The sequence below is a fragment of the Archocentrus centrarchus genome, chromosome 16 (assembly GCF_007364275.1).
Source record: "Archocentrus centrarchus isolate MPI-CPG fArcCen1 chromosome 16, fArcCen1, whole genome shotgun sequence".
In the NCBI taxonomy this organism is placed as follows: domain Eukaryota; kingdom Metazoa; phylum Chordata; class Actinopteri; order Cichliformes; family Cichlidae; genus Archocentrus; species Archocentrus centrarchus.
Genome location: NC_044361.1, coordinates 27,798,383 through 27,818,888, shown reverse-complemented (window position 1 = coordinate 27,818,888; position 20,506 = coordinate 27,798,383). Strand labels below are relative to the sequence as shown.

Genomic DNA, 20,506 nt, shown 5'->3' with positions numbered 1-20,506 from the left:
AAGTCATGCAAAATGTTACCTTCATACTGTTATTATCTTTTGAGTTACAGGCCCTTTGAAGTACACTGGGGTGCACTGAACTTTTTGCACCTTTTTTAAAAAAAAATGTAAGTGCTGTTAGAAACTCCACGTCACAATCTACGATTCTTCTATCACCAATTTTAATTCAGTGCAGTAAACTTCAAAAGTTCATTTTGGGTGGTTTCAAGGATCAAATCACCACATGGGAGAAGTAGGTGGTCAAACCAAGTTATTTCATATGAAATGTTTGATTTTTACCTTCTCATTTTGATACAGAGTTCATCTTCAAGCATTGATTATGTGAAAATTATTTTATAATAGTCTATTTTAACACTCTTTTGTAGCTTATGCCTGTGAAATGGACAAACACTGGTTTTCACGTTTTATATATATATATATATCCTTCTGAGACCCGGGAGGAATCACCGATATAGCCTCTGTGATTCAGCCCCTTGTGTGTACTCAAATTGCAGGTTTATGATAACTTCTTCAGAACCTACATTTCAAAATAAGTCTTATAAGATAAATAAGAATTATTTATCACAGCATGTCTTTTGTCCTGTCTCTCTCCTCCAACCCCCAACTGGTTGCAGCAGATGGCTGCCCCTCACCAAGCCTGGTTCTGCTGGAGGTCTGGTCCTGTTAAAAGGGAGTTTTTTTCCTTCCCACTGTCACCAAGTGCTTGTTCATATAGGGTCATTTTGACCGTTTTCTCTGTAATTATTGTATGGTCTTTAACTCACAATATAAAGAACCTCAAGGTGACTGTTGTGATTTGTGATATAAATTGAATTTTGAACTCCTCTGAAACAATTAAAATATAGCTGAAAATAAGTCAAATGAGTCCCCCTTTAAAGCCGGTGTATCTGTGAATACCATTATTGCTGCACTTTTACAAACATTTTTAACTAATGTGTAAATTCTGCAGTTTTTCTTACAGAGTTGAAAAAAATGTAATGTCACTACGCCCTCTATCCTGCACATGCAGCTTACTCATTAGTACTCAGTCATGAATGTGACACAGGTACAGTTTCATCACTTTATTAATGAGTTTAATTATTTATACCAACAAACAAAAACTCTCTCTCTCCCTCCATCCCTCTATCTATCATCATCATCATCCATCATCATCATCTCCTTTATCCAACTGTTCTGTTTCCAACTATGATACTCCACCCTCAGATAAAGGGTGATAAAAGAGCAGGGTCACAACAAAATGTGACAGATCAGAATGGGAAAAACAGACATTAAACAGCACATTTAGCCAGCTTTTCATTTAGGAAAAAGTACAGAGAATAATGTCCATGGTCTGCCAGCACGCATACAAACACACATACATTCCCTGCTGCTGTGCTCAAGAAACTCACCATCTGTGCAGCATACAAAGCGTACCAACAGGTTGACCCTGTTGCAGTCATACGACACACAGAAATGAAAAAAACGGGTAACAGTCAGACAAAGGAGATGATAAATGTCAGTGGACAGATTCATTTTCCCCCTTTCCTCCAGACACGCACGCACACACACGGTTACCCGTGCTCCCTCCCAACACTATGACCCCACAGATCCAGAGGCTTGTAACATTCCCTTCACATTGAAGTTTTATGGAAAACTGGAGTTCTCCCTGTTGGCGAGCATGCGCACCTGCATTCATACAAGACCACTGATTGGAAAGCACACTCCAACGACTGGATCTGAGTACAGTATCTTGGATGTGAAATTATTCTGCATGTGACATTGCTAGACTAAAATCTGGAAATAAAAAAAAAAAAAAAAAAAAAAAAAAAAAAACAACAAATGAAAGAAAAAAAAACAACTAAATTTTACCACCCTGATGGAAAAGCAAGGACCCCCCCCCCCCCATCCTCTAAAAAAAAAACAAACAAACAAAAAACCCCACAATAAATAAAACAGTTATGACAACATTTATGGGGGAAAAAAGAGGCCATTCTGAAGAGAGAAATTGAGGGAGAGAGAATAAAAATGAAACATTTTGTTCTGTTTTCCCCTCCTGAACCAGGGACTGAAATGAAATCGTATATACAGACTGCGACTGAGGATAATCGCCCGGACGCTGCTGCGCCACTCTACCGGAGGAAAAGAAAAAAAATTACAAGAACAACAATATAATAACAATAATAACAAAAATAACAAAATAAAATAAAAGGTACTTGATATTTACAGTTTAGCAGTGAAAAAAGGAGGAAAGAGGGAACCTGAAGGCAGAGGGATGAAGACAAGGAGGAATGGAAGGGGAGGCTCCAAATGCTGTTGGGTTTCAGGGATTTGAGCATAATTTCTGGTCAGATTATTACAGATATTAGTGGAAGTAAGACAGCGTGGCCAACATGGGCTGAGCATGCGTGATGGAAGAGAGGAAACCAGCCCATGCCCACAGAGGACTGTTAGCTGCGTCAGACAACCGCTACAGGGTGTGGAGAACATGATATGAGCATCGCAGGCGGGCTGCTTTGGGAGGGGCAAAGACGGTTTCAACACTCCAACAACACAAATAAAACCAATTCCTAGTCATCCTCCTGCAAAAGCGACTCAAATGACAATGTGAGCGGCAAAAGCGTCCAGTAGTTTCTCTGTACTCCAATAGCATTCTACAACATAATCAGGCTGATATGAATAGCAACATAATTAATGAGGTGACTATTCACCCCACGGTTAGGCAACCGAGACACCAAGGCTACTATATCACATGCAGCCGGAGCCCCGCACCAACAGCTCCCTCTGGGTGAAGCTAACAGCTGGACAGTACATATAACTTGCCCCTTTTGCTTCCCTCTACTCCCTTTAGAGATGTGCAATACTCACTTGAGAATTAAACATGAAACTCTTGGTTTCCAGCTTAACCAATGAAGACATGAAGCTTATAAAGAAGAAACTGAAGATGTGCGCTCTGCTCGCACAGAACTCCCTCTCATTCACATAAAAGGCAGTGCTGGAGCTAATACTCAAAAACAAACGGTAAACACGGGCTGCGGTGCTCTTCTCTGTAATAAAATCTAAAACCACCTCTTATCTAAAATGACAGACAATCTTGAGCCAATGTGGTTTTTGCTGGGAGAATTTTTTTTGAATAATTCCTCACATCTGTTCACAACTTTAGTCGAAAGTGACAGAAAGGCCACACAGAGTTGGCTGTACAGTACAAATGTGACATTTTTGACCCCACAAAGGATGATTGTCTATCAGTCGGGCCTTACGCGACAACCTGTTTTACAACTTTATAGCCAATCAGGATCTCAATCAATGGCACTGTGGCCACACATAAAATGCAAATAAAATGAACTTAAAAAGGGATAAAAGTCAACTGTTGATTATATTACAGAAAATCCACATAATATATACAAGCCCCCTCCTCATCTCCTAAACATCCTACCCGACTGATGAGAAAGTTTTTACTCTAAGAGGTCAGACAGCAGCCACCCTGGACTTGGACCTGTAGCTTATAATAAGCCCAAGTGCAACTACCTAAATGTCCTCAACCTACAGCTTCCTGAAGCGGGCTGCTGCAGGGGCTGCTTTTTTATTGAAATTCTTCAATATTCAGGGAAAATAGCAGTGCTGAGTGTTTATGTGGGTGTGTCTAATTTATTTTTCCTTCTTCTATTTTTAAGGGTTTGGAGCCAGGAGGAAGGTTGAGAGGGAGAGGAGCAGAGGAAAGAAAATGAACATGGGGAAGACAAAACAGAAAATATGACAAAGGGATGACTGCTCAGGTGCTGTTGTTGATGGATCCAGGCGCTGAGCTGGGCTGGGCGGTACTGTCTGACACACTGCCCTCTGCAGGGGTAAAGAAGAAGCACAGGTTTTCACAATCACTGACATGAATGAATTCGGATAATCCAGATAACTGTCATTAAAAATAACTTTCAAGTAGCATTCAAATGTAAGATGTGGTCCACCGATACTGATTGTTTAATGCAAGCCTAACCATACGCCTATATTCAGGCAAAAGATGCTTTATTTCCCACATTTTTATTGAGCATCACTAGATGATGAATACAAAATATGTTTTTCATAATTCTGTACATAAAACAAGGCTTTTTTTTGTTTTTTAAAGGGAACACCCATTTCAGTATCACAATGAATGCTACACAAACGTACCATGTGAGGCAGGCGATGTCTGTGCACGAGCGTGAGGAGGAATGAGTGTGGAGTTCAACTGGGGCTGGATAGACAGTTCTGAGAGAACAGGACAAAGAAAACACAATTAATAACAAATATGATACAACTGACACTCATAATCTATGTGAAAATGCAAGAAAACGGACAGCAGAAGAAAAGGGCATAGAAAGAGATAAGCTGACCAACAGGACTGAAGTTGAATAGGGGCGGAAGTTCTCGTCCGCTGGGGAGGCGGGTGTTCGGCTGGCGCAGCTCATCGAAGAAGGCGTGCGCGCATGCCTCCAGGGGAGACAGCCGGGTCACCGGCGTGTATTCCAGCAGTCGAGAGCAGAGGGCAATGGCCTCTGGTGGGGTGCGAGGCTTAAACACCTGACGTGGGACAGAAATTTCTTTCACAATCGGTGCTGTCATGAATCTTGAATTTGGAAGTGACATATCTAAAAATCAGTTTTGTGTGACATTTCCCTTCCCTTTTAAAGAGCAACTGAAAGTGCATTCAAAGAGGAAAACCCCATGAAAATCTCACACTGCCTGTGTGGTGAACTGCCACTGAGCATTAATATTACCCACTAGTGGGAGCATACCTTTGTCCAAGGGTGTGCTTTGATCTGTGGGAATTTGAACTCTGTGTAGTTGGGGTTCATCTCCCGGATCTGCTCCCTTGTTGGTGTCCCCAAAACCTGCCAGACGGGAGTGAAATGTGAATATTTATTGTTAATCGCAATTTTTTGACTACACTGTTCTTCTAGATCAGGGTTTGGCAACATTTTTTCCTCAGAGCCAACCTGACTTGGATAAAGTAAGCCAGACATTGGATAACTAAACCTGGTCACAGGTTACAGTGGAAATATCACTAAGACAAAAATAAAAAAATTAAAAAAAATAACCCAGTCATGTGCTATATTAGTATTAGCTTAAATCTTGTTAACTGTCTGATAGGCACCATTGCAGGGGTCACTGATGAAGCACTGCATTGGAATAAAGTTAAACAGCAGTACAGCCTTTTTTGCAGACTGCCTTGAGACTCCTTTCCATTATGTTGCCACTTATTAATTGCTAAGGCATTGCTTTGCTTTCCTTTTAGGATGCTGTGGGCTATATTGAAGGAGTCTGTGGACTGGTTCTGGCCCTGAGGCGGTATTTTGCCTATTTGTGCCCATCTCAATCTGGTGGTGTTCGAGTCTGTCCAACAGTGAGATGAGAGTCTCATGAAATATAATCATGGTATGGAAACACGAGAAGGGAATCGTTTGGTAATAAATTGATCCAGCTGTCAGATAAAACAAATACAAATAAATTGTAAAATATACCCAGGAAGCCCAAAGAGTAAAGTGTGGGAAACAAACTTACTTCATTTCTCACTGAACATTTAAGGTGCTTTTTAACACTGTATATATACACAATATGTGTTCATAATTAGCAATTATATGTAACAGTAAATAAGAGCCTGATCTTTTCTTCACTTATTTAGAGTCACAGGTCATAACAGAAAAGATAATTATTTGAAATGTTTCATATTCATGAATATGGCTGTGTACTTGCTCACAATTTGCATCTGTGAATATTTATATTTTCTTCATTCAGGCATTCATTTTCATATATAAATTTATTAAATAAAACAAAATCAAAGGTGCTAGTGCATTACTTTAATTGTACAATAGAGGAAATTCAAAATTTTCTGGGAAAGAGTTAGGCTTTTGAAACAAGGACCCAGTACACAAAACATGTTGTGCACCCCTGACCTAGGCCGAGCAGCCCCCCTCCACACACACATCTCTTCAATATGCAGTTCCTTTGTACACAGTCACTGCCCAGTTGTACCAAAACAACCCACTTTTTTACCCCTCTGTAACTTTAAGTTGGTTCTCTTCCAGTGTTAACAGCACTCTTACTGTACCTTGATGATCTCTACTAGCTGGTCCACACCACTGTCTCCGGGGAAGATGGGCTGGCCTAGCAGCAGCTCAGCCAACACACAGCCGGCTGACCAGATGTCAATATTGGACGTGTAGTCGGTGGCACCAAATATGAGCTCTGGGGCACGATAGTACCGTGAGCAAATATAGGAAACATTTGGCTCCCCTCGAACTAGTTGCTTTGCACTGGAGGATTTAGAAAACACACAGTTCAGGATGAGAGCTGTAGTCAGCATGAACCTTGGATTTGTCAGTGTGTCTGTTTTCACCAAACAGCAGCATGTAAGTGACCCAGACATAAAAAAGGCATGAGTGATCCACACAGGGAAAGTGGAGCCCGAGGAAGAGAGGGCTACACAAACAAACAGCAAACTAAATATGCACAATGAGACAGAAACGGTCACTACAAAACAAAAATGAAAAATGCAGACAGACAGATGTTCCCGCAGGCGGCATATGTTACTGACCTGCCAAAGTCACAGAGTTTGAGAATGGCTGTCTCTGGGTCCACCAGGAGGTTCTGAGGCTTTATGTCTCTGTGACACACGCCCTGGGAATGGATATAGGCCAGACTGCGGAACAGCTGGTACATGTACACCTGAGGAGGGGACAGAGATGGTTGGCACAATGCCAGACAGTGTTTAACGACTTAGACAAAAATCACACACAAAAAGAGCATTTCAAGAACAAAGGCCGGGTCATTTATCTCTCATTGGAGATGTCCTAGCTCCAAGGCACCATCGGAATTTCGGCACAGTTTGCATTTGTGTTGTTTTACGGATTTTAATACCACATAAAATGCGACTCAGTTTCTTTTTAGGATCAGTTACAGTTTGACAGAAAAAAAAAAGTACGAGTATAACATAAATTAAATGGATTAAATTAACTGAATATAACTGGGGGCAGCACGGTGGTGTGGTGGTTAGCACTGCTGCCTCACAGCTAGAAGGTCTGGGTTCGAATCCACCCTTCTGTGTGGAAGGGTTTTTCCTGGGTACTCCTTCCTCCCACAGTCCAAAAATATGCAGTTAGTGGGGTTAGGTTAAGTGGTGATTCTTAATCGCCACAGATGTGAATGTGAGTGTGAATAATTGTCTGTCTCTGTTGACCCTGTGACAAGCTGGTGACCTGTACAGGGTGTACCCTGCCTTTCCCCCTATGATAGCTGGAATAGGCTCCACCCCTGTGCAACCCTGAACAGGATAAGCAGAAGCAAATGGATGAATGAATATAACTGAATAGGAAATGGATGAACGGACAAAAATAATAATTCATTCTTTTTAGTTAAGCAATTTTTTGCTGCAGGTCTGACAAAATACATAAATAACTAAATAAAATAATGTGCTATAAAATAAAATTTTAAAGGAGCTGTAAGTGCACACTGCTGCACTTAAAAGGGCCACGATGAGTCAAAAACTAAGGTGCAGCTAAACCACCACAGGCTCACTTTGTCAAATAGTCACGACTTCTAATGTAGCAATATGTGATTTTCATGTGACCCTGTCACATCTACTAATTCGTTTCCATGTACACACAATTATTTTCCACTTTTAAAGGAAAAAAAAAAACTCTACATGTGGAGGCTGCAGGGGAGTTTTTAGTGATGGTGTGAAAGCTTTCATTGTTCTTACCAGAGCTCACAGTCCCAATCCTACAAGGAGCAGATTATTACACTTCAATTCTGTTATTTTAAATATGTTACTGATTATCATTAAGAAACTAGCTTGTTAAGTTTAGGCATTTAAAAATTAATCAGATTTAGAAAGAGGTCATTGTTTGGGTTAAAACAACAGTTGCCACTTTGTTCAAAGCTTGTTTTCTTGGTTGCCATGGTGGCACGTCCAGCTGATGGGCCTGGACAAGAAACGCGCTGCAGACAGGAAATATACTTCCCATTAGTCTCATAATTGTGCTGACTGTTGGAGAAATAAAACTGGACAATTCGTGTCCATGAGCACAAATAAATCAATTTCTCATGACTATTTCATGTTGTGCCATGTCTTAAATGTGCTCCAAATGAAAACGCTGTTAAAACTCTTGTAATCTGGATTATCAAACGGCCAACAGAACTTCTCACAAGAGGCAGGAGCACATTTGCTTCTGTACAGGTTTCACCATACGCTAGTCACATCAACATGTGCCCTAATTCTGTTTCTGGGCGCAATGTACAGGGGTTTACTGAAAGAAGCAGCTGTGCGTTTGCCTCACGCAGCCCGTGGTGGTGTGCTTCTAAACCAAAATAACACAAGGGTGAAAAATTCTCCCTGAAGATCTTCATCCAACTCCTATCTGACATCTGCCTACACACCCTAGGTCATTATCAAATGAGATATTCACCACACAGTTAAGTCTGCACCCATTAAATGTGCCTGTGAAACACAGACAGTAAGCATCTTAATTCGTCATCATCGCCATTATCATCATTATTGTCCACATGATGCAGTAACAGCAGGCTGGCCAGATTATAAAATGACTGCAGACAAGATGACTGAGGGATAAGAGATGACAGTTAAAAACGGGGGCAGAGAGAGGTAAGAGGAGGAGAGGCAATGGGGAACATGATACCCAGGAGCACATGGACGGAGAAAGACCCTGCACACAGTAATGGAAAACTAAAAAAGAGAGGGATGACAGACGGGGGAGGAAAAAAAAAGAAAAAATAGAGAGCAGCAAGGATCAGTATGCATCTCAAAGACACACGGGAAGCAGCAAGGCTGAGGTAGGGAAATGGGCCATGAGACAGCTATAACGTCCTCTGCTGCTTCTCACACAATAAGCACGCACTCTCTCCAAAATGAGCACCCTAAACAGACAACCAGGGAGACTGCAAACAAATCAATTCCCATGGGACCATCCTTCTCTTTCTGCTTTCATAATCCTGAAACAGTGAGCTGTCTGTGCTTATTACATCCGCAAGCAATTACTGAACAAAATTTTACTTCCAGTTTCCAACAGATTTATTTTAAAGCTTCCAAAAATAGTGGATGAAATTGATTTGAAAACCTAAGAATGAAAGATTTCACTCTACTGAACACACAGCAATACCCCTTATAGAAAGCAGTGATTTAGTATGAAGGCAAAAACTGCAAAAATCTGCCAGAGCTGCAGACTAATAAGGTGTCATGTCAAGAGATTTAAAATATTTACAGTACTACAATCGAAAATAAAGGTTTACGTCCAGCTTCTCAGGTAAAACTGACTTCATCTGCTGATGTCACTTATCTATATTGCTCTGGGAAAAGTGTGAAGCAGCTAATCAACACAGTGGAAAGGGAACTTAAAGTTTTAATGACACATTAAATCAGTGAATGATCACTTTTTTGGTTGTCATGTTCAAAAAAAATTGTTAATGATGACCAAAATAAAGATAATTATTTCAGCTGTTTAACAATCAGTTTATGAGTTTTCTTCAAAACAGGACATGAATGAGACGCTGTTTTCCAGGATGTCAGGACTTCCCAGAGACCAGTGTAATAGGGTATAGATAAAATAAGTTTCTTGTGCAGCAATCCCACAATCTCACTGCCAAAATGAACAATCTCAGCTTTTTGAAGATAGACATGTGAAACCTCTGCCATTTAACATGTGTTCACAAACAAACCACACAATATTCTAAGGTTATAACTGCCTTCTTTATATATGAAATATGTGACTTTATGAAATCACTCACTTTTCTATGCCTACAGTGCAGTGAGAAGGAAATGCTCACATGACCAGCCGTGTGTGCGTACAACTCTACCCACCTTAACATAGATGATGGGGATGGTGGTCTTAGCCTTGTTGAAATGCCGAGCCACCCTGTACACCGTCTCAGGGACGTAATCCAGCACCAGGTTCAAATACACCTCATCTTTCTGGTAAAGGAGAACAAAAGCAAAGATTGCATCAGTATAGATGGAAAATTAATCTACACCACTTCAAATCAAGTCCCAAAAACAAAATCAGATCAAATGAATGTAATAAAAGATAGCAGACTGTGTATGGGTTGTATAAAATAAAAAAAAAATAAAAAAATGAGATCAATGACACAACCAACAGACAGTGGAGATACACTTAAGCCGAGGTTAACATATCCAGTGGCCTGGGGCTAGTAAACAGTATGCTGGACAAAGTGGTTGACCAACCACAGTTAAGTTTACTTGTGAAACAAACTGACGAAAGCATACTTTCACCAAAGACTAGTTTTCCCTTATTGTCAGTAGTGTATTTTCAAATTAAAAGCAGCATATAGGGCTACAGCAATATGGAGACTCTTTTTAGTGGCCCTGAAAATACAGCATGAAGACAATGCTGGTTAAGTCAACAGCGTGAGAATATCACTTGGATTTGTGACTAAAAATAGATACATGTGGACTGTAAAACGTATTTCGGTATGAATAAAGAGTTTTACGAAATCCAGCCCAAGGAGCCTCTACTTTTCTCATACAGCAGCAGTGAAGACAACACTGTCGTACTTTAACCTGAAGCTGCAGCCACCACAGAGACCATGAACCCAGGTGAAGAAGTGAAGGGCAACATTTTTCTAGAGTTGACAACATCAGTGCTAGTCACCAAAGTCATAATCAAAACCTTAGCAGATAGAAGGCCAATAAAAGTCCCACAAACCACCTGTTCAACGAGCTTAAACATAAAAATGCACATGAAAGACTGCTACCATCAACCACTGGTTTGTTTCACAGTGACAAAGCAAACAAATTAAAAGCAAGTGAAAATAAAGAGCTGCCTGCATGCATAAAGCTGCTAGCTTAAGGCCCTTTCACACCGGACGCGTAAATTCCGTGCAAATGTTTCGTGCCTTAAAAATATTTTTCGGACTCTCCTGTTCTTAATGCAGCCGTTCACACCGACCGCGTCATTTCACAGGACGAATTTGCGGCATTTATTTTTTCGGATCAAGTTCGATTTTTCTGACTTTCGCAAGCGAACAAACAGGACTGACCAATCAGAGTGCTGCATTTAGCAGCATGCGAGGTCATAGCTCAAAACACGAACCGATGTACTGAATATACAGTGATGTGGGAACAATAAAATCATAATATTTTACCTCAGACACACAGCTACACGCTGCTCCGGGTCAGTCGGCTCTCTGATATTATCCTCTGCCTCCTCACATGTGATCCCAACTCTGCCAACAAGAGCTTAAACTGTCCCACTGACATCCAGAAATTTGAGTGAAAGCATCCGTGATGCAGCTTCAGCTCCGTGATCACACCATGAAACTCTCCCTGCTGCTGCTTTCTTATGAGTTGGATGAACCCATAAACTCTGTTTCTTCCTTCTCTTGTTTAGAAACATCAGGACCATTACATCATCACTTGATGTCGACTGCATTTTTTTTCCCACCGTGCGTTATATAGGGAGGATTTGGTCGCAAAAACGCAACGCATCCGGTGTGTATATAGGTTACACGACAGATTCGCATCCGAAAGATTCGGAATTTCGTGTCGTTTTTATGCAACGCATCCGGTGTGAAAGGGCCTTTAGTTTGCAACAAACTTTAAAGAATGTCTCTGCAGCAGTGATACCTGCAGCATTCAGGGTGCTCAGGGGGAAGCTGACTTAAGTGACAAAACCTGTGTATGATTGTAAGTATGAACACAGTTTATTAGCTTGCTATTGTAAATATTTCTACAGTAAATTAAACTATAAAACACTGAATTTAGAAAAGGCATTCAAACTCACTAAGACCAACAAATAACTAATTTATTAATTATAACATTTTCATTTTCTAACTTGACATGATGAAGGCAGACTGAGTCATATATACTGACTCTAGATTTGGTTAAAAATGAAAGGGACAGAACATAGCTTAAGCATACAGATCTGATGAACTCAGAGACTCACTTATTTCCACACCGTATAGGATCAGATCAGAAGATTAATTCACTTGTCAGTGTCACAAAGTCATCTGCCTCAGTGTTATTTGCTCAAGTCTTGAGAGATTCAGCAAGAAAGCCTGGACCCCTTCAACTCCAAGCACTCGAGTATTCATCACACAATAAGGACCAAGATCAGCTTGTCCTAAACAGGTCTGTGAATCATCACTGATGCATGCAAGATTAAATGCCAGGGCGTGGAAGTACACTGCTCCATCTAAGAAGTTTCTACATTATACAACATAAAATGTCAGGTCAGTGCAAACAAACCTTCTCTCCACTGGAGTAAAAGAAGTAACGTAGCCTCACAATGTTGCAGTGGTCCAATTTTCTCATAATTTGCAGCTCCCTATTCTGCAAAGTAGAACAGAGACAAAGGAAAGGTGAGAGAAATACAGAGTAAGAAAAACACTAGCATTTACTTCACTGTAATTATCTGTCTGGGTAAGCCTGTCTGAGCATACCTTAAATCTCTTGTCTTGGAGAACTTTCTTAATTGCCACCATCTCTTGGGTATCAATGAGGCGAGCCTGGTAGACCACTCCAAACGAGCCATTTCCTATAACCTTTATGTCTGTGTAGGACACTTCCTGTGGGCGATCAGGGCCCTGTCCAGGTGTGGCTACCACCGTCGTCACTTTGCCACTGTCTCCTGTGGGTGACAAAAAAATACAACTTGTCAGAGAGAGCCTGAAATCACAAATGGTAATTCAGAGAAAGAAATCTGGCTTTACCTGACTCTTGTGCATGTTAACATTTAAATAATACTACTGAAACTAAATCAAAAGTTATGTAAAGAGCATGTTTTTCATTGTTAAAATGACATTCAGACATTTTATGTCTAGTGACATAATCCTGTCTGGTTGAGCATCCTGAAGAGAGAGAGACCACCATCCCTTCTCTAAAAGGCTTGTGACCTATGTGCCAGTTCCTCAGGTGCAATCCACAGGCTGGTAATGAACTACCTCTCACCACACTTTTCCCCTTCTTCCTTGAAGAAAACCAGCCTAAACCTCTTTCATACTGGAGACATGCATTAAAATGATCAATTCATTGGAGATTGCTATCAATGATTAATCACTTCTTGTCACAAGTACCAGAAACCTGAGGCCAAACAAGGATTTCCCAAAAATGATTACAGCTAAAAGTCAAATTTACTAATTACCAACTCCATTAGCCAATAAAATTAATTTCACTTTTCCCCGTAGCTGCTGCTTTAGCTACACGATTAATCTGCCTATGGCAGCACGGTTTTGGAAAGCTGCTGTTTAAACTTCCTGTGCAGGCCTTAGGGATAAGAGTCTCTCAAAGTCAGGTTGGGAAAGTATCAATCACAGTTTCAGCTAGGATGACTCAATTACATCAATAACCCATTTAAATATTAAACATATATCCCCCAGAAAAGCTGATGTAATGATAGCAAAACAGCATGGGAAAAAAAAATCATACACAGTTTACATCAACCATTGTTTCTGTCTAAAAACATGTATTTTCCCTTATTTCTATCACTGCCTGGTAGAATTTAATACACCAACAAGCTTTTTATCGACCACCTTTAAACCATCAAAATAGAAGAACTTGCTACTAACTACCTGGTAAAACTTGTGGGGCTGTGAAATTAGACGACACTATACAAGCAGAAGAAATATGCAAAGTCAAAGATGACCAAAACCATCACAAAGGTTATATGTGGAAATACTTTTAAAAAATAAAAATATGAAGTCCAGTGCAAACTGTCCAGGTTCAATTAAAGCTACCAATTCACAAGCCTCAGTGAAAGCACTGGAAAGCAGTTTTAGCGAAGGGACGATCTTCATAGAACAGCAGAACAGTTTCCAGTGAAAACAGAACAGTACTTTTACTAGACATGCTCTTCCTAAGGCTGCTTGATTATAGCAAAAATAGTACCGTAGTCTTGATTTTTTTTAACAACTGCTAATCAACTTAAACTTCACACAGTTATTGAACTTTACCTTTAAATGTGATGCAAATAAACTCAAAAGAAATTTTAAAAATGTAAGTAAGAGGTGGGGGTGGTGGAGAACACAGGTTCATCCGGTTTGAGAGTTACTGTCTGACTAGTGAGTGTTTGCGACCGTACAGCCTGTCTTGTAGGAGCAGACGTCACTCCCTGCTTGCGTGACTCTACTGCAGATTGTCTGTAGGTACAGATGGGGCAAGGAGAGGGTCAAGTGGCAGTGGGCTCATTAGACTTTGCAACAGAGCAGAGGGGACTGAGAGACCATGAAACTGTAAGTTCTACCTCCTCTAGATCAGCGGTGTCAAATGTGTGGCCTAGGAGCCAAAATTGGCCCACCACTAATCCGGTCCAATAGTCGGCTCTGCATAGGTCATGATTATTTTCCATTTTTCAATAAAATTCACCGCAATACCCAATTAGGTGATGAAAACATTATCACACAAGAGTGTATAAATGTAAAGGTTATAGAGTAAAATAACATTTTGCAGTGGCTTGTCCACCTTTGTATATCCGCTGTGATCTTTAATGCACATGTAATGAGACATTGTTACAACACCAATTCAGGCTGTTAGTCATGTGTTCTGTAAATGGATGGTTCAATATGAATGTTTATTTTTTCACATTACAATAAAGGTAGGTTATTCTGCAGTTCACTAGACTTGTCCACTTTAGATCAAACTGTATGGTTCATGTGGTCCATGAACTAAAATGCGTTTGACATTACTGCTCTACATAGCTGGATATTGACCAAAGGCTTTCTTTCTGTCATCTTGGCTGAAGCTGAACTAAAGAGTGAGTGAGTTTGGGCTTTAAGGGAGATACTGAAGTGCACTGACATTATAACACAAGGAAAACCAGAGCCTCATAGCAAATAAATACAGAACAGTTATTGTTTTTCCCCTCCAACTGTTTTATTTTCATAGTTGCTGGAAGACAAACCTGTAATAGAGATTAAAACACAATTAATCGCCCATAGTGAAAAGTAAGGCACTTTGCTGACTAAGTGCACTTGCGGCTGGAAATATATTAAAATGACAACTATGACGTGATCATATAAAATGGAAAAAGTGTGGGCTTTAGCACTCTGAGGATCTTACAGCAAGTAATTCAAGGTGTATGTTTTCAACCAGCTGAGCAGGGATAATGTCAGGCTAATGTTCGATCTTGTGGAAATCAGGCAAAGTGAGAAGCTTAAGACCTAACAGTATCTGACACTTCTAGTTAGGGTCAAGTAGCTACTCAGAGTTTTATGCCTGTACAAGTGTTGGGTCAAGAATTATTTCACAAATGGGCACCAGAAGCAACGGCACTGGGAGGGGATGAAGAGCAGAGAAGAAGCCCATTGCCAAAAGGCTTGTCAGAGCCTGTGATAACATTGCATGGACAGTAGCACACCCAGAGGTGCTTCCATTTCCTGGGTTTGCTCACTTCGCCTGTCTCAACAGGACCCCTCCTGATCTCTACTATGTCTTTGAGTTTCAAAATGGAATCAAACAATGAAATGTTTTATTTCTCCTACCTTGCCGAAGTGATTTGGCTTCATCAACTGCCCTTTCAGCACATATGCTTAAACAAAAATTTAGACAGATTACCATCTCTGACTGATCACCGCTGACCAATGGCAAAATAATACTTGCCTATTTCTAAAAATTTCCAGTCAAAAAACTTTTTGAAGGTTAACAGTAAACAGAAGTCAGGGGCATATCCACATGATTAGCCTAGATCTGATCTCCACCCTCGAGTCAGCAGGAAATATTCAGCTTCAGATCAATTGCTTTGTGGTGTCTGCACACTGCTGTATTACAGCTGCACAAAACATTGCCCCTTTGTGTCTTATTTTAGCATCACTTTTACATCCTTTTTCAAAAAAACAAAAGTTAAGTCACACAGGAGCACATTAAATATGGAGCAGCTGTGGCATGATAGGGTCTTGAATAATGAATATAAAGATGAGCAGTCTGCCCTGCTGTTAGTGAAGAGCTTTGGTTTCTAATAAGAGCAAAGGGATGAGCAAAGTGACTTTGATCACACCCACACTTAATAAGCAGTTACCTTTGAGGTTATTTGTAAGTGTAAAAAAAAAAGGTCAAGCACACACTTAACTTGATAAAATAATTTGTGGTTCTACTACTTTATCATTAGTGGCTTATTAGCACCCTCCTTAAGCATTTAAAGTGAGCGGCCGATGCCAACTATAGTATAAACAGTACAAGTTTTACTCATCAGAATACTACATAGTACAACCATTCGCTGCGTGACAGCAGCAGCTAACAGCCAAGCAGCATCATTTCAGAGGTGTTTAACACCTGCAACATCTCCAGCCTTCCATTTTATGTCTGCAGGGTTTTTTTTTTTTTTTTTTTCTCACTAAACTGCAAACTGTGGTCAACACGGCAGAAAAAACTCACATGAGAGGGTGCACTGGCTTCTCTCTTACTCATTATGTTCAGTGACAGAGACCTTTTATAAAGATAGAAGCTAGGAGGACATTCTTTCGGTGCAAATACGTTCAAATGAATAACGCCAACAAATTGTAATTTTCCACTGTATTTATCTTGGGCCAGTTGTCATCCATTATTCCACCAACACCAATTAAGTAAATGTATATTCTTGGATGTATTTATTTGTCACACTGACATCCCAGATAAGCATAATTCCCATCTCTTCATTACAGATAAGATTTTAACACTATTAGATCAGTACTCTGTATTTGATCAGACAGCTGAAGCCAAGGTATGTGTATTGTATCAGAAATGGAAAAAGTTGGTTGGGTGCATCCCTGAACACAAAGGGTATCTGTCAGTGCTCAGTACTGACCCAACACAGGGTTCTATTACTGCTATATTTGAAATCTGTATACCACACTGGGTGGAAACCATGAGCAATGGGTTACACCCAGTGATGCTGTGGTGCTCGATGCTGACTCAGAGCTGCTGAAACACTGAACTTCATGATATCACAGATGAAGCACGCTGTTAATGTGGATTTGTCATGTCTTGATGATACCAGTGTGCTTAATGAGGTTGGTGTGACTGGACTGACATTACTCCATTTCCTCTCCTGACAATATGTTATGTCACTAATTATCCAGGTGAATATATGTGTGTGTGTGTGTGTGAAGAGACAGAAAGAGAGCGTGTGTGTGAGGGGCTGAAAAAGGCTGAAGAACAAGAACACATCACAGATCCCAGGAAAATAGCTTTAAAAAAAAAAAAAAAAAAAAAAAAAAAAAAAAAAAAAAAAAAAAAAAAAAAGGTTTTTAAGTCCAACTAAGAATTCAGTATTGGGAACAGATACAAATAAAAAACAGTGATTGTACCTTAGGCATTAAAGCTTTTTTGGTATAAACAAAAATGTGACTGTTACGACATTAAAAAAGCCTCAGAATGTAATGAAACCTGGTTCTGAATCTTTGATCATTCTGATGCTTTTATTCAATTGATCGTGTTTTATACATTTGTGTTTAGATTACTTCTAATTAATTTTACACCTTGGAGGGTTTTTTTTTCTTCAAATGATCATTCAATTACTAATATAAAATGATTTACATTATCTTGAAAATCTTTGATTAGCCACATAGGTATAACATTTTATTTTTCAGTTGCAGCTGGGCTCAGTTCCCTCTTGCATTAGTGATCACAAACTGTTCTTCAGCGGTCACTTAGTGCTTCTGATTGAAGTATTTTTTTAAAGTTCCGTTAGACAACTGAAAATGGTTTTAAGTAGCTCCATAGCTGCAGCCTATTAATGCTCCTTACTAATCGAAAGCAAACATTCCCTCACTGCTGCACTAAAAAGGATGATCAAATTATTGTAAACTGGATGTATGGCCTGTTGTTACGGGTCTCACGTGTGAGTACCACAGTAACACCTGCATAAATTGCATTTATGACAGTTGGACTGCTCTTCTGCTTCTCTCTACTTCTCGTCAAGGTCAGACACCTCCCATCTGTGTGTGATCTGCCTCTTTCTGATAATGTGCTCTTCTTTTTAAACAACACAGCAAAGATGGCACACATTTGCTTTCTGATAGCATGTCTTAAGCAATCATTCTATACTATAAGCTATAATCCAACCTTTGCATGCTTTAAAGTTATCTGACAACAATAAATTAAAACCAATGGCAACATCTGTATTTTATACGTAGAGGCAGCAGACATCACTTCAAATTATTACTTTAGGAAAATTATTAAGTTTTGGAATAACTGTTAATTCACTGAAATCACAATTATTGACCAAACTAAAAATAATTACAGTTTTTGCATTACTCATGCAGCTTTAGGTCCATTGACCTCGGACACATGAGTAAAGCTTTCAGTGTTGCATACAAAAACATTTCTGCACACTAAACAGGTTGTAAATTTTCATCAAAGGAGAATCACCAGGACTGTGATAAAAGATAAATAAAAGATGTTTTTAACCAGCAGCTTTTAAAGGGGGTGTAATTTACTTAACCTTAAAATCCACATTTATTAATAAAATGTCCAAAAGTAATAGGAAAATTCATAAATTGCTTAACTATAGGCACACCAGTAATGCTTTTGTGCAGTCATTGCACCCAAAGGCCCAATGCGAGCCAGGAAAACCCCCTGGGGGAAATTCAGAAAACTGCAAATGGGAAAGCAATGGATGTAAAAGAACCAAGTTACCGATTAATGTGCTTATTGGTAAATGGACTCAGTGAAGATTTGCTATACAGCAGTTTGCTACATCTTTGCTATCCTTATGTTAAGTGACTGATCACACTCAAAATGTAACTCATGAGATGTGATGTTATTCTATTCTGCCTCTTTTGGTTCATTCTCCTGCACACTTTAGTTTTAGCCAACTGCAACACGAGCGTTCTCCAAGTTCCTGTCATCACACCTGCATGACTACCTGGAAGGGGCTGCTGCTGGCAAACTAGGATGTCCAGAACAGCAGAAATGTTGGCAAAATGGTGAAGAGAGTGACTATGGTCCAACTACCGGAATAAAAGTACTGTTACACAGTTAATATAACACCATTCTCCCACCACTCAGCCAAAAGATTTTGAAGATGACCTGAAGTGGAGTTCTTTTCTAAAGCAACTGTCTAAATCCATGTGTAGATGACCCCCCTGTTTGTTAAAGTGCAGGCATCCAGGAGGAGCAGTTAGATAAGACAGGGTCAATATTTGCTGGTTAATAAGCAAACATAACAGCTGATAGAACCTTAGTATTGTGGGACATTTTCGCTGACAATAATCTCCACGCATTCGGGTTACCACACAAGCTATCAGTTTACCCGTTACCCGTGTGTGACAAAACACACGAGCACAAGATTAGACAGGACCGAGAACGACGATTAATAACCTATATGGTGATTTTCAACATGTTAGCAAGCCGCTAACTAATATAGCTGATATTAATGACGAAAATATAAGCGTATGTGCCAACACCAAAGGTATTCTTTAGTTACAATGCATTAACAATCATTAAATGTTGTTATTAAAAATATGACACGACGTTATTTAACATCGAAATATCAGCGGCTTAGTTCTAAGCTTCCCCCCACAGCTAACTACAATGTTAGCCGTGTGATAAAAGCCTTCGATCGCAGTGCTCCCTTAATGAAAAACACAGCTAGCGTTAGCTACAACGCTAACTAGCTAACAGCTTTAGCTTCGCGGCATTAAATAATCCCCGACACATTTCTTTAAAAAATTACGCACAATCCGAGTCTTCGCAGGAACATGTAAACTGGGTGTATAGTAGAAATATAACATAATACTTACTGGGTAGCTTCAAATTCCCAAAGCTCGTCGAGCTGCTTCCACTGGCTTGTGAAGCCCCGGTCTTTCCTGTTGAGCTTCCGCCGGCTACCGCCGATCCGGCACCGGCCGCAGCAGATCCGGGAGCTCCGGGAGGCTCAGCGAATGAGCTGGTCCTGGGCCGCCCGCTGCCGCTCATATTTATGTGAACTAAAGCCGGGGCAAGGTTGGACGTTATTAGCAGCCACGCCGGCAGATATTGAAGCTATGTGTATGTATTTTAATATTCTATATAAATAAAAACTACACTTACAACGTTCAGTGGAGGTTACCCGTCTCCCCCTTTCTTCCTCTGTAGAGCAGTGATGGTAGGGGGGGACTGGGGAGTTGACGCACAACGACGTAAAGCTCGCAAGGGTTTGTGGGAAAATGAGTTGTTTGGGGTTTTTCAGGCCAAACTACGGAACTAACGAAACTGTTTCATTTTACCACAAAAATACAAATACATTGCCGCTGTGTTCAAGTTGGGTTTCGGACATATAGTCAACTCAATATTAACTGCGCCAACTTTGCTCTTTGAAATGAAGCCATATAATCATATGTAAGACTGTTTAAAAGAATAATATTTTTTAAAAGATTGACATATACTAAAAAAGTAACTACCACAAATTAAAATATATAATGACTTGGTTTAATAAATAAACAAAATAAAAATTAAATGTACTCAGAAAAAACAAGTATTCCGGCTTTAAAAAAAAAAAAATACAATTCCCAGGAGTCAACCGCAGTTTGATGATTGACAATCAGTCTGCTCAATCACAGGATGTGAAACGTTAGCGCT

The 20,506-nt window shown here is 39.9% G+C and overlaps 1 protein-coding gene across 1 annotated transcript; it reads right to left on the bottom strand.

The window, feature by feature from the left end:
• Positions 1-1,046: 1,046 nt before the first annotated feature.
• Positions 1,047-20,049, bottom strand: gsk3ab (glycogen synthase kinase 3 alpha b). Its single transcript, XM_030749831.1, has 11 exons — positions 19,979-20,049; positions 19,690-19,875; positions 12,418-12,605; positions 12,224-12,307; positions 9,821-9,931; positions 6,545-6,675; positions 6,059-6,263; positions 4,746-4,841; positions 4,344-4,530; positions 4,141-4,218; positions 1,047-3,816 (listed from the first exon to the last, which is right to left on the bottom strand). Exons 2-11 carry the CDS (start codon positions 19,862-19,864, stop codon positions 3,749-3,751), a joined length of 1,323 nt encoding a protein of 440 aa, XP_030605691.1. The 5' UTR covers positions 19,865-19,875; positions 19,979-20,049; the 3' UTR covers positions 1,047-3,748.
• Positions 20,050-20,506: the final 457 nt, after the last annotated feature.

Bases quoted from the DNA above. Each gene is read 5' to 3' on its own strand.
- gsk3ab (XM_030749831.1), bottom strand. From the start codon at position 19,864: ATGAGCGGCAGCGGGCGGCCCAGGACCAGCTCATTCGCTGAGCCTCCC. The intron at 12,606-19,689 runs GTAAGTATTATG...TGTCACCCACAG, and splicing joins TGGGAATTTGAAGCTACCCA to GAGACAGTGGCAAAGTGACG. The intron at 3,817-4,140 runs GTACGTTTGTGT...TTACCCCTGCAG, and splicing joins GACATCGCCTGCCTCACATG to AGGGCAGTGTGTCAGACAGT.